Consider the following 14613-nt stretch of genomic DNA (forward strand, 5'->3'; position numbering starts at 1 on the left):
AGCTGGCACCTTTTACTAGCAATTAAATGTGCAGGGTAAGTATTTAATGATCCTGCAGTCCTTTGCCTTCTCTAACTTTGCCAGGTCTACTGCTATCCTTTCCTCCCAGAATGTTTGTCCTTTCCAGCCACGACCGAAACACACTGTGCAGTAATTCCAGTTTTTCCTTTGGCTGCTTCTAGTGACAATTTCCATAGAGAAGAGGGGGAAAAAACACAATTCCTTCTGCTGTGAACCGTCACCAGCTGTGTTAAGCACTCCTGGCCGCAGGTGATCATTGGAAGCCAGGACAAGACTGAGAATGATGAAGAGTGGTACCTCCTCTCCCTCCCCATGGTTAGCAGGCTCATGCAGAGGGCTTCTCTCTTGCTGTTTGCAGTACACTCTGCCTCTTTCAGCTTATCTCAGAACACAGGTTCTTGAAGAGTCCTAGCAGAGCAGCCTGACAGCCCAGTCCTAGGCATGTCTACTCAGAAGCAAGTCCCATTATAGTCAAGGGACTTACTCCCAAGTAAGTGTGAACAGGATTGTAGCCTGACAGCCCAATGCTAGGCATGTCTGCTCAGCATTATAGTCAAGGGGCTTACTCCCAAGTAAGTGTGGCTAGAATTGCAGTTTGACAGCCCAATCCTATGCACTTCTCCTCGGAAGTAAGTCCTATTACAGTCATTGGGACTTACACCCAGGAAAGTGTGGATAGGATCGCAGCCTGAGAGTCCAATCCTATGCAAGTCTACTCAGAAGTTCCATTATAGTCCATGGGGCTTACTCCCAGGAAAGTGTGGATAGGATTGCAACCGGACAGCCCAATCCTATCCACACTTTCCTGGGAGTAAGCCCCACCGACTTAAATGGGACTGACTTCTGAGTAGACGTGCATAGGATTGGGTGTGAGTCAATACGACTCAGTACTAATTGCTGAGTAGTAGTAACGAGTGAGTTACTACTAGCCCTCCACCAGAGTAAATTAGGAAGAAGGAGGAAAGTTGGGGGGGGCGTAAGAAACCGTTCTTGATGCGAACAAAGGGGAGAGCAAAGACTCGGAAGGCCAGAGATTTAAAGTGCCAGAAGAGGGACTGCGCGGCACTGATTCCGCCCCCTCCTCCTGGGGAGGCTGCAAGTGGGGAGGGGGAGGAGCGGGACCTACCACTGACTCTGGGGGGACGAGGACCTGCGGACGCCCCTGTTGGTGCCAGCGGCCCAGCCCCGTCGCCTTGCCCCCCTCTGAGCGGGGCCGGCAGCGCTGCGGGCGAGGCTGCGGGAGGGAGGCGCGGGCGGCGGCGCTCCTGGGGCCGAGCGTGTGGCGCCCCCTCCGCGGGCGGCGGGATGGTCTGCGCCGCTCCTGCGAGGGAGGGGCGGCGGGCACGGCGCTCTCTCCCTCCCTCCCCGCTCGGCACAGCGACACAGACGGACCCGGCGCTGGGCGGAGAAGGAGGCGTCGGCGGCGGCTGCGGAGGGAGCGCTCGCGCGTCGTAGCGGCGGCGGCCGGGCACGGAGCCCCCGGCATGGCCCCCGTCGGCGGCCGCCCCCCTCGGCAGCAGCTCCGCCGCCGCCCCCCCGCCTCCGCGGCGCCCCGGCGCTGCCGCCGCCACCCAGCGGCTGTGCCCGGCTGGCTGTGGCTGGGCTCGCTCCTCTCCTGCCTCTGCTGCGGTGAGTCGCGGGCGGGCGGGAAAGTTTCGGGGGGCGGCGGCGGGCGGACTTGGGGAACTTTCCGCGCTGCCCCGCTCGCTCCTGAGGGAAGTTGGCGAGGGAAGGGGCGGGGTGGCCGCGGAGGGGGAGAAGCCGGCCCCGGCGCTGCCTCGCCTGCCTGCCCCTTCCCTCCTCTCCTCTCCTCTCCGGGGCCGAAGGACCTGGGCTGGGCGGTGGAGCGGACCGCGCTCCCCCCTCTCTTCTCCCCCTTGGAAGACGATGCCTGCGCGTCGACAGCGGCGCTCTCGCTCCCTGGCATACTTACCTAGGAGTAAGCGCCGTTGGCTAGAATGGGGCTTGTTTCCGAGTAGACACGCACAGGGTTGGGCTCTTAGGCCACAATCCTGTCCACACTTTCCTGGGAGTAAGCCCCACTGACTGGAATGGGACTTAGTTCTGAGTAGGCGTGCGTAGGATTGGGCTCTGAGACGACAATCTTATCCACACTTCCCTGGAAATAAGCCCCATGAACTATAATATCTCCTTTTGAATATCGTGGGACTTAGTTCTGAGTAGGGGTGTATAGGATTGGGCTCTCAGGCTGCGAACCTAGCCACACTTTCCAGGGAGTAAGCCCCACTGACTATAATGGGACTTACTTCTGAGTAGAGACGTAGCAGAGAGACACTTTCTCTACTCTAGAGGCTAGAGTAGAGACACTGAGTAGACTTTCCTGGGAGTAAGCCCCATTGACTGTAATGGGACTTAGTTCTGAGTAGGCATGCATAGATTGGGCTCTGAGGCCACAATCCTGTCCACACTTCCCTGGAAATAAGCCCCATTAACTATAATGGGACTTAGTTTTGAGTAGACATGCGTAGGAGTGAGTTCTCAGGCTGCAGTCCTATCCAGATTTACCTGGGAGTAAGCCCCATTGACTATAATGTGACTTAGTTCTGAGTAGGCATGCGTAGGATTGCACCCTGAGAGCCCGATCCTGTCCAGACTTCCCTGGGAGTAAGCCCCATTGACTTATAATAGGACTTACTTCTGAGTAGGCATACATAGGATTGGGCCCCGGCTGGGGCACTTTTTAAGGGGAGGGGGTGATGTGTGTTGAAGAATCAGTACACAGGCGCAGGGGGTGGAAAGAAGCCAACTGGGAGGTGTGCGTAAGGATCAGTTGTAGGTCTCTAGGTAGGTGTGTCTTCTCTCCAGTGAATCTGTTTCTACATGTGAATCTCCCCCAACTTTGGGAGGCGAGCAGAAAAAAAGTGAAAGTAGTGCTGAGCACTCTTGAAGACAAGGTACAAGCTGCCATTATCATCCTCCCCCCCTTATCTTCCCCGTTAATATTCACCCCTTATCGTTACAATGATCACTGAGTGTGGCCAGCCTGAGCCTCTTTTCGTGGGCAGCTCTCCCCAAGGCTGCATGCTAGCAGGACTGCGCCTCCTCCAGGCGCATCTCTGGGGTCTGTGTGTGTGCAAAACGTTGCACGCACATACTTGTGCAAAATGCTTTTAGATGTATTCACTCCTGCGTGCCGTGCACGAAAGTGCAGGCGGCGGCTGCGGAGGAAGAACGTGTGCGTGTGTGTGCGCGCGAGAGAGAGAGACCCGCCGCCTTGTTGTGGTTTGTTGTGGACGCTGTTGCCTAGAGTTGGAGCTGTTGGGATTCCACTTGTCACTCCGAGACCGTTGCACGTCCAGCATTCTGGAAGCGGTGATGGGCAGGGGTGGCTGACTGGCTGGAGGAGGGAGGCTGCCTGCCTTCTGCTGTCTCCGCTCTGTCTAGGTTGATGACGGGGCAGCCTGATTTGTGGGGAGGACAGGCGGATGTCATTATGCAGCCGGCCGCCGCCCATTCAAACGCTTTCCCTCCCCGGCTCCTGCATCCTTTTTGGGGAAGGGAAGAAAGAAACTCCTTCTCCAAAGCCAACTGGTGTGCTTGGCTCCAATTGGCTAATTGCCAGGCTGATGTGGAGCAGCAGGTGCTAAAGCCCGCAGGAGGATGTGAGAATGGCACCTTTTGGAGCTGTTCCTTGCACAGTCTAATCAATTAGGGGTTGTTGTTGTTTTTTTGCTTCTCCCATCCTACTAGTCCTAAGAACCAGGTCTTGTCAATCGATGTGACTGGACCTGCGCAGAAAGGGAATTGCCACATTAGGGGATGCAGAGCTGTCATCAGACCCAAGAAATAAACACTGCAGTTTTGTTTTTTGAAGGACTGTGGAAGTCCTTGTGTGGAGAGTGGAAATAACATCCTTGGGATAACAGACTTCTATGTGTCAGTTCAGTAGTGTATTTTGTTCTCGTGCAGTCTGGTAGTCCTGCAGCTCAAAAGTAAGCATCATTGTGTTCATGGGTTTTTATTCCCAAGTAACAGTCCAATCCTATGCAGGTCTACTCAGAAGTAAATCCCACTGTGTTCTTTGGGGCCTACTTCCAGGAAGGTGTGCGTAGGATTGCAGCCTATGTGTGCACCAGCTTTCAATCTCTGTGTCTTTTCAGTAATTCTGCTGGATAGGTTGATTATAGGTGCATATCCTTCTTGTTTTGCCCAGTTAGTACCTTGAACCTGTAAATGAGATGTGAGGTCCTTGCATATAAAATGTCAAGCTAGGGGTGGTGTGTGTGGGGGGCAACACTGGAGAGATGAAAAATGGTTTGGCTCAAGGTAGTTGAATTATGAACCTAGTGGAAGAGTCTCTGTCCTTTCAGTCAAGGAGCAGAGTGGGTGCACTGCTTGCACTCTTTCAACTTCCTCTTAATTATTGTGATTTAGGACTACTGGAGCAGATAAGGCATACTTTGAAAGAAAGGTTGGTAAACTACTTTTCACATATAGTCAAGACAGTGGACCAGCTTCAGTATTGGTCGTTGCTCTGGAGTCTTCCAAGAGTTAAATTTGCTTAAAATACGTTTTAAAGTCATAATAATATGGAGCACTTTTGTCAGATCATAATCTAATAGAAAAAGAATTATATTTTGAAAAGATTTGTTTGTGTTAAAATTTTCAATAGATTTTATAAGGATCTATCATAGGTAGGTCTTCCTGAAGGAAGTGAAGTTTGATCTTGTAAATATGCAATAGGACTTGTTATATAAGGTTTTTTTTTGGTGCATGCCATTCTGTGTGCTGGTACTAGATAGAAAATATTGCAAAAACATATGCAACCTGAGTGTGTTGTGCTCAGACAGCTGTTCATCGATTGCATGGACTATCATTTTGGTTTAGTCATTAGGATGGGTAGGGATTCAGTGCTAGCCAAGCACTTGTGTGGCTTGCAGTTCAGATTCCCCTGAATTCCAGAAATGCCTCTTTATGGAAGCGTGAAATGCTTTGTAACACTTCAGTTTTATGGAATTTCAGTTAGTGTCTCATTGTTAAATATTCTTTTGAAGGACATGCATAGTAAGATGGTCTACATCTTTGCAGTACAGACTTAAAAATGCTCTAAACCAGCTATTTTCAACCTTTTTCGTGAAAAGGCACTAAAATTGCCAAGGCATACCATAAGTGTTTTGACAGTTGACAAGGCACACTGCACTGCCAGTGTGAGACTCACATCCCCCAGTGGACCTATTAATAAATGACCCTTCTTCAAATTTTTGTGGCACACCTGCAGCCCATTCATGGCACACCATTGTGCTGGGGCACAGTGGTTGAAAATCATGCCTCTAAACATTCACAAAATTTGCCCCATTATATATAGAAGCTGTGGTGAAAACTTACTTTTCTCTTGTTAATTATTGAACACTGGTGTTTCATTTTCAGGGATAGAGGTACCTAGTCCAACTTTGTTTATCAGTTGGAGTAGTGCACATAACACTGAAACTAGCATTCCACCACAGAACTGGCGTGATGATGAATTCATGTTCTTGCCTTATGCCAAGCTTGAGAAAGCACAAAGCAGATAATAGACTGATCAACATTGTTTGTAAAGGTTTTCTAGAAAAATATTGCATAGGATCAATCAAAAACTTTGCTGATGTCCAAAAAATGCTGTGTTGATTACATCCCCTTTGCACTATAAAGAAGTTATATATCATTAGGGAAAGAGTTGAAAACAAGTTGCTTTGGAGCTAGAAATGTCACCAAATTCTGATACCAACTAATCAGATGGAAGACTTTGTTCTCTGTAACAGATTTTCATGGAAGCTAGGAAAGGGCTTGCTGGGTTTGGGCCGTTTCCTCTTAATTCTAATTCTGTCTAATTCTTTTTCAGTGGGTAAACTGTTCCTGAAGGACCTTAGGCAGCCTCTGGTCTGCTCAGTGAGGAGTGGACTCATTGAAGGTGTTAGGTTGAAAGCAGGGCTTGATAGTTGCCTGGTGACCCTGAACACTTGGTTTTGAGCTGCTTTGGACATTTTTGTTTCTGAAAGGAAAGGCAGCATATACAGGTTGGTGGTCCTTATCTGCAAGCTTACAATATGTGGATTTGACTCGTTGCGGGTTGTAAGCCTGTGCTGGAGGGATTCAGGACCTCCTGGATATGACTGGAAGTCATGTCCAGGAGATCTTCTGAGGTGCGGGGAGGTCACATACAACCTCCCCATGCATCGAAAGCCCAGTCAGAGCCTTCAGAGAGGCACTTCCGGTTTTTGGCAGGAACCGGAAGTGTTTTTCCAAAGGTTCTGGCTGGCTTCTGAGGTGTGGGGAGGTCATATGTGGCTCCTTGCACCTCAGAAGGCCTCCTGGAGGCCTCCAATATGTATTTCCAATAAAATACTTGCTCAGTGGGAAGGGAATGGCATTCTTAATCTGCACAGAGGCATTTTTAGTGCCTTCCCTTTACGTTGAAACATAAATTGAACTTGGGAGGGAGGTGGTAACATTGGGAGTTTGCTTTGGAGATAGCGAAAACATTTTGATTTTGTTTAGCTTTCCCTGAAAAACATTTTTGTTGGCCATTTCTTTTTTAATCTTCTACTGGTTTTCTTCATTATGTTTTTATTTATTGATTGTGTTCATGTTGAAACTTTTTTGGATTGTTTTATTTTTTAGTCTGTAAATCAACTTGATAGTCCACTGAATGGGACCAAATGTGTCATAGCATTAAAAAAAATAATTTAAATGCTTGTACTCCTGAAATGTCATTCAGATGTTCATTAGATCATGCATCATTAGATTACTTTGGAGATTGGGCTTTTAAAGCCAGTGCTGTTGGAATGTGGTCACTTTGGTGTTTTACATTCTGCAGCATTTATAAGTATGTTGAGTCAAGAGTCTCTCTTCCTATTTAGCTTTGACAAAACATTAGAAATGTTTTTCTTGTCCATTTGAAGTAATGTATACTGGACTCTGTTCAAAATCTGGGTAGCTGAACAATGGCAGAAAGGTGAGAGGCTATTAACTCTTCATTAGAATGTAGTTGAAGTTGGAATCCTGAGACTGTGAGGTCTGACATTCTGTTATCACAGCACAATCTGCATGAGTGAACTTGTGTGGTGGTGGTGATGGGGGCAGGTTCATGGCAAGAAGCCCTGTTTCTTCAGTATTTGCATTAACTTGAGTCTCTTTATGGAACTGATGCATATGTAACTGTATAGGGCTCGCTCCCCAACTGGGGAACCCCAGAAAGTTGGGGACAGTCCTATTTAGGACAGTCCTATGTATGTATAGTTGTAAGTGCATTGATACCGTGCACCCATTCAAGTGAATGTGCATACTCTCTGCACATTTTTGCTCAGTTCTGAATATGAGTAGGCATATAGTTATAGACCATAACTTATGGTACTTCATTTGGGGCATGTGATAAAGGAATAGGAAGATAGGAGGAAGAAAAGTCTTAACAGATTGAGTGAGGAGAAACTAGAAGACTTTGTACTTGCTAGAGTAAAACATAGGTGTACAGGTGAGAATGAGGTAGAAGACAAATAAGTAGGGTTTGAGTGTGGCTGTGGAGTAGAAAAAAATGGCTGTTATGGGTTTGAGGTTGAGGAGAGAACATGTTAGGAAAAAAGAAGAAATAAATGGAAGTCATGGAACTCGGTTCAGCATGTGCAGGAAAGTCTTGATGGTAAAATAAGACACAGGACGCAATCCTAACTCCTTTTGTCAATGCTTTCCAGCACTGGCATAGAGTTGTTAATGGGACATGTGCTGCATGCTGCACTCACGTAGGCCTCCTCAGAGGCCTGCATTGCCCTTATGTCAGTGCTGGATTGCGTCCACACTCATGCAAAGTAGAACTTTTTAAAAAGTCTTTTGGTTGATAACTTTTGTGGTGCAGTGTAATCCAGGGTGGAAGATACATGCTTATTAGTATGCAAGTGTTTGAAAGTGCAAATCTAAATGCAAGGAGTAAGATTACAAGGATTATCATGCTACAGTTGTATACCGTATTTCCAACGGAGAGTTTAAGCTAGGGTTGGCCATCCTGTGGCACTTGGGCACTTTTCTCAGTGGCACGCACAAAGTTGTCATATCTTTGGAAAAAATTAAACAATAAAGAAATCACTGCAGCAGTTTACAGTTTGCTTTATTTCTTTGCTACTTTTTACACAGCATGCCCCCAAGTTTCTAATGCTTCAGTGGACACACTCGGGACAGCCACAGCTACTCTGCTTGATTTGCTTTAGTTGGAAAATGGGGAGAAAGGCGTGAAAGTAATGGACAGGAGAGAAAGCCAATAGGGCAGATGCTAGTGAGTTACATTCCACTAACTGGCGGGTCACTTGCTTACCCAAGAAGGCCAGTATTGGTGGAGCACTGAAGAGGTGAGGTTTGAACTGTAGAAGGCAGTGGGCACCAAAGGGGCAGTGCAGACATGGCCAATGACATCAGCAAAGCCCAGGTGGCCCAGCCAGGTGGGGAAGAGTAACAAGAGTACTGTCTTCAGGAAAATTATCCGCAAAGAGTTCCTGGCTAAGATCTTTGAGAATGAGAAGGTGGGCAGGCAGAGGGGAGTTGAGTTGTACAGAAGGGCAATGAGCGCACATTATATGGACCTTGGAACAAGACCTTCTAGGCCAGACTAAAGGTCCATGTGGGCCACCTTTCTGACCTCATCAGCAGTCAGCCAGGTGTCTTTGGAAATCCCCATATAGGCAACAGCACTCCCATGTTTCTTGCTCTGTACCTTCGGACACTTGAAGATATACCACTCTTAACTTGGAGGATCTATTTAGCTATTGTAGTCGCTAAAAGCAATTTTAAGTTGGAAGGGGCATGTTCAAGATTCTCTACATAAAAAGTGGCACATGGTGTGCTGTGGATTGGCCACCTGGTTTATGCCATCATCCCTTTAGCTGGCAGTTCTGCATCAAGACTGCATTGTCTTCTTGACCAGTACAGGAATTTATGTTGTCCATTTGGATTCTTTATCTCCATCTCAAAACATCTAATGCACTTGGAAGTCTTTTATCTGCATACTCACCAGTGAAGCAAATTCAGCTAGAGATGTGTGAAACATTTACAAGGAGTTCCAGAGAAGATCATTGCCAGGTTCTTACTTATCAGTAACTACACTAGCAGGGAGAAATAATAACATGAATGCTTCAAACAAGTGTCCCCCTGTTCAGGGGTTTTGTAGCTCATCATAGCTGAACACAGCAAAACAAATGGTGCATGTAGCCCAGCTTCACTGCCTCTGCTTATTTTAAAATATTTTACATTCATCTATCTGTTCAAACAAGATGTTCCAGGTGGCTTACAGAAGTATATGTAATGTATGTATATTAAAAACCAAAAGTAAAAATAAAATACAAAACATGAATGGCTAAAACAGCAAAGAGAATACGAATAGGACCAGCAATAAGAGCAAAAATCATCACAGTATCACATCGATTCAGCTACCCCAGTATCAGAGATCACACATGATTTTGTTCAATATAAAATAGTGAGCACACTGTTGAGTCTGACCTTCGGAACTTTTGAGATTTGGAGGGGGTGACAATTTTCTGCAGTTTGGCTTCAGAGATACTTGGAGGACCCCTCCAGTACAACTTTGGGGATGATTCAACCGTGAAGAGGATGACTTGGGCTTGGTTTCCCAGTATGCTTTTGGGATACTAGGTGCTCCTTTGGAGTGCAGTGCTGTTTCAGGTATGACTGCCTCTTGGAGCAGTGGATTATCCTGGCATTGTTTTGAGTTTTAGAGGTAAAGTGCTGACGGAAAGACAGGGTCCTAGGAAGCATAAGTTCTTGGTTGGTTATGAAAGTGACCAAAATATGTGGACCTTACTACCAAATGTACTCTGAAATAAAAAGATCTTCTCAGGGCCAACCTTAATCCGATTTGCAGATCGCCCGCTGCCTTAGCTGGGGTCTCGGCTTCTTGGAGGCTGGCAGGTGAGCAGAGCAGCTGTGGTTGGGGTTCTACCCACTCCTGTGTCTGATTGACCCAAAATGGGCCTACCAGAAGCAGTTGGCAGTAATGTCATTTAATCACCTCCAACTGTTTGCGGGTGCTGCAGTTCACTTGTGGCACCACCAGCGTTCATCTCACTGTGGCTGTTTGGTGAGTGGGGGCCCCACAGGACTGCTTTGCTCTGGATCCTGCTGCTCCTGGGGCCAACCCTGCTTCCTCTCGTAATGAAAGAAGGCAATGACAATTAGATGTGTTTCTTGGGCAGTAGTTAAAGAGCATGGATAGGATGTCTGAAAAGACTCCCTCCTATGTACCTGTCTGATTTGCATCAGATGGTGGGGAAGGACATAGAGCAGGGCCTCAGCTGGAAATTGAAGAAAATAGGGTTCACATGGAAAGATACAACCCTTAAGAGAGCCAGAAGTGAGACCATTTATGTTTTAATGGCAAATACCAGCACTTTGAATTGGGCCCCAAAGCAAATTGTAACTTTGGAAGTTGACTTGATAATGTTATATGCTGCCTGGTCTGACCACTGACTTCTTTTAAGTGGCATTGACCACTTTTGCTTTATATTCAGCCAGTTCCCCTCTGGCTGACCTATAAGCCAGGATGGGCATAGTCCTTCTTCAAAGTCTACAATGGAGATAACTTTGTATCTGTTTCTGTACTAGACAAGGATTCTAGTAAGCCAATAGGCAGTCACTGCTTAGGTGCCAAACCAGGTTTTCTGTTGTCATGGTGATTTTCCAGTCTTGAGTTTTATAGTTCCTTGGCATTTAATGTCAGTTACTCAAGTTCATATTTAACATCTAATTCTCTCAACTTTCAAATATTTCCAACCACAGTTATGTAAATGATTTCATACTTTAGATCACATAAAGCTGCTTTCCATTGAGATCACAAACTGATTTTTGTTCAAAATAAGCTCTAGGGCCTGTAAACATTGTTTTTAAATTTCTTTGCATTTATAGTTGTGGATGAGTTGGACAAATGCAACTAACTATGAATGCATTATTCAGAATAAGGAGTGGCACTGATTTGATCAGGGGGCTTTTTGTTTTCAGTTTCTATATAGTACTTAATTTTGTGTCCTTTCTGATACAAATGTTGAATTGCAAGAGTGTGAATTTTCTGATGCCCAAGTTCTTACCAAACAGTTGTGCAGCAGATCTGGGCAAGTAGCATCCTGCCAGGAGCTTGACAACCCTCCTGTTCTTGTAATCTTAGGCAGGAAGTAACAACAGGAAATGTACCAAACCTGGTGAGCTACATTCAACCTGGTGGTCACAAATTGCGTAGGACTAATCTAATTGCTTTAGGCCTCTGATTCCCAATCTGTGGTCTGGGGATAGGTGGTCTGCAAAACCTTGAGAAGTGGTCCACGAAGTCTCAGGAAACAAAAGATTGCCTCTGATCACTTCCAGTATGCTTCCCCATGGACCACCAAAGAGAATGAACTGCACACAGCCAGCAAGAAAAACAGCAACCAACAAATCTTCACTTTAAATAATACATCTAATAAATCTCTAATTAATACAAATTTAATTGTATTTTTTGTGGGATGAGGTGGGGGTTGCATGCAGGGCCCATGAGAGGGGGTATAGGATGTAATTTGTACCTGGGCACAGGGTCCAAAAGGGGACCCAGGAATCAAAGGAGAGGGCCCCCAGAAATTTTCTGGGATCTTATATTTTCTAACCTCTCCTGTACTTGCTGCCCACATGGGATACTAGGTGCACAGTAGCTGTGGATACCCCAAACCATTTGTGCTGGGCCAAAGAATGCATATATGACACTCCTGAAGCTGGCCTGCTACAGTAGCTCTTTGACTTGTGAATCTGTTTGCCATGAATGAGTGAATCAGGGACATAGCTATGGAACTACAGCTGCTACAGAAGTACATTTTCATACACACAGGACACTTTCCATTCTAGTGTGAGCCTAAATAAGATTAATTTTCTGCAATGATTTCCTACGTTTAAAATTTTTTAGAGATTTAGAAATGTGTTTGGTTTTCTGTATTACTGCATATAGCTGCTGACACTGTGAGCAGGTAGACCTGGGCTCCACATTGGGAAGCACAGTAAACCAGGGCTCCAAAGATACTTCTGCTGTTGCAACCCTCTCTGTGCCTTGTTTCCCTCCCCCTTCCCACCCTTGTTTTGCCCATCCCTGGCGCCACCCTCCCCCATTCTGTTCCCCTCTTTCCCTTTGGGAAGGGACCCAAGAGAAACATTGTATCCCCTGATAAAATTCTGCTTGGAGGCCATGTTTGCATCTGGTTCATGGCAGTTCCAATTTTTGTCTCAGTGATCCATGGGCTCCTAAAGGTTGGGAACCACTGCTTTAGGCCAACAAACCTGGATAATCAGTAGGATGGAGCAGAATTTGAATTGTTTATTTTAGCTATGCTTTTGGTTTTAGTGAAGTGAATTTGTAGTAGGTATCTTCTCCCCTCCTGGGGTGTACTTCATAAAGCAAAAATATATTTAGATAGTGGAGCAGCTGCAGCTCTGAACACTACAATGTTACATTAAGACTTGTGATAAGATTTTTTTGCTTGGACTAAATAGCAGTGCTGCTTGGTACAAGTTATGTAGGACAATGGTATGTTGGACTTTTTACTAAACAACACACTGTTAATCTTATATGCTATATAAAATACTTTTAGCTACTGTTAAGATTTCTCAGGTATTTGAACTGACATATTTGATTATGAAAACACAAAGCACCTTTAATGCATGTTTAAATTTTTTTCAAACTAATTCAAAGCTTTATTGGAATATGAGTAAATCATATGAGTAAAGACACATGAGTAAAGACAACTCAGTAGCATACACTTCCTTATACCAGAACTTGACAAATCCCAGATGCCAGGTTGCCATGGCCCCTAGAAATTTCATCTTGGTGCTTCGTACTTTTGACAATAACTATTCACTTCTTTTTGAGTGATAGTAAAACATGAACAGCAGCAGTTGCATCATTCAACTGCTCAATTCTTGTTTAGTTGAATTCTTGTTTTATGATATTTGTGACCATGTATATTGTTGTGTATAATTGGTGGGTATTTATTTGTGGGTGACACAGTAATTGGCTTGTGGGCTGATTTGAGAATCCATGTACAGTAAATGTGCAGACAGTAGATGCACGATCAGCCATGTGTTATAGTGTCAGGGTTGTGATTCTCTGAGCTGATGTATTTTATTGGTGAATATCGTAAAAATGAAGCATGCAGCAACAAATGGGAGACAAGAAAATGCAAAGCAATAGCAGAAGTGAGCAAATAGCACTTTTGTTTTATATCATAATGTTTTGTGTAACATTAAATGTCCATGAAGTTCTCTGTGCTGGTCTATATGCAACATCTAATTTATATCATTCACTGGTGGCATGTGAGCTGGTGTTTTTATTTTTATTTTTTGTGGCCTTTATTAAATTAGTTATTTATATCATTCACTGGTGGCATGTGAGCTGGTGTTTTTATTTTTATTTTTTGTGGCCTTTATTAAATTAGTTATTAAAACATAAACCCTGTAAACTGAAATTCATCTGACGCTTAAATTTTGAGGCTGGATCCCGGATTCAAAACAAATTTGTCAACTAACTCTATGCCTTTAAGGTCTCAATCCTATCCAGCTTTCCAGCACCAATGCAGCTGTACCAATGTGCTGCATCCTGCAGTAGGGAGGCAGTAATGGAGGCCTCCTCAAAGTAAGGCAATGTTTGTTCCCTTACCTCAGTCACCTGCATTGTGGCTGCCCTGGCACTGGAAAGTTGGATGGGATTGGGACCTAAGAGTATTTACATCCTAAGGGGAAAGAGCATTTATAACATACTGATTCAAGCATGCTCCAGAAACTATGTATGTGTTATACAGTTGTGCATCAGCATCTATGGGGGTTCTGTGCCTTGAATCCCCATTGATACCAAAACCCGCAGATAATGAAATCCATGGATCAGGCACCCTGTAATCCTCTGAATGCAACCAGAGCAGCTCCAGTCTCATCTTGTGGGCCTTCTGAGGGCCAGGGAAGCCTTGCTGACCCTCAGATGACCAAAAATCACAAATTCAGGCTGTGATTTTTGACTCTCTGAAGGCCTTCTGAGGGTCAGGGAGGTTTCCCTGACCCGCAGAAGGCTCTCTAGACGTGACCAGAGCACCAGATCCAGATGAACCCACAGGTTTGGAACCCCATGGTTAGATTTAACAGTGGTTCCCAAATCTGCAGTTAATCAGTCTGGACCTGTGTATGCATTAATGTTTCCTAAGGATAGTCACCTGAAAACAGTTCATTAAAAACTTTTGAAAGTGGCACTGTATCTGCTCATTACATTTGTAATTTTATGAAAGGACACCTTGCCTGTCTGCTGGAGGAATGTGTGCTTTTAGTAGCTGCGAAGACCGGGGAAGTATTTCAAACTCCAAGGACAGAAGAGATGGCATGTTGCTTAGAAAGCTGCAGGCTTGATTTCTCTTTAAGAAGTTCTATCCAAAGTCAGCACCCCACTTCATAGATGAGACCGATGTGTTGGTAACTAGAGCAATTGTAGATGCTTTCTTAAAAACTTTAAATTATCACCTCACCCCCCAAAATTTTGGGGATTCAACAATACAGTTTAAAATACAATAACCAGCAATAAAGTGTGAATTACAATACATTAAA

The 14613-nt window shown here is 45.2% G+C and overlaps 1 protein-coding gene across 1 annotated transcript in view; it reads left to right on the forward strand.

The window, feature by feature from the left end:
* The first annotated feature begins 1505 nt into the window (after positions 1 to 1505).
* Positions 1506 to 14613, forward strand: part of NECTIN3 (nectin cell adhesion molecule 3) — a 60189-nt gene continuing 47081 nt past the window's right edge. The window contains exon 1 of the mRNA XM_066621271.1: positions 1506 to 1650. Coding sequence (XP_066477368.1) covers positions 1506 to 1650 — 145 coding nt within the window. The remainder of the gene's footprint in view (positions 1651 to 14613) is intronic.

The sequence above is a fragment of the Tiliqua scincoides genome, chromosome 3, assembly GCF_035046505.1.
Source record: "Tiliqua scincoides isolate rTilSci1 chromosome 3, rTilSci1.hap2, whole genome shotgun sequence".
Taxonomy (NCBI): Eukaryota; Metazoa; Chordata; class Lepidosauria; order Squamata; family Scincidae; genus Tiliqua; species Tiliqua scincoides.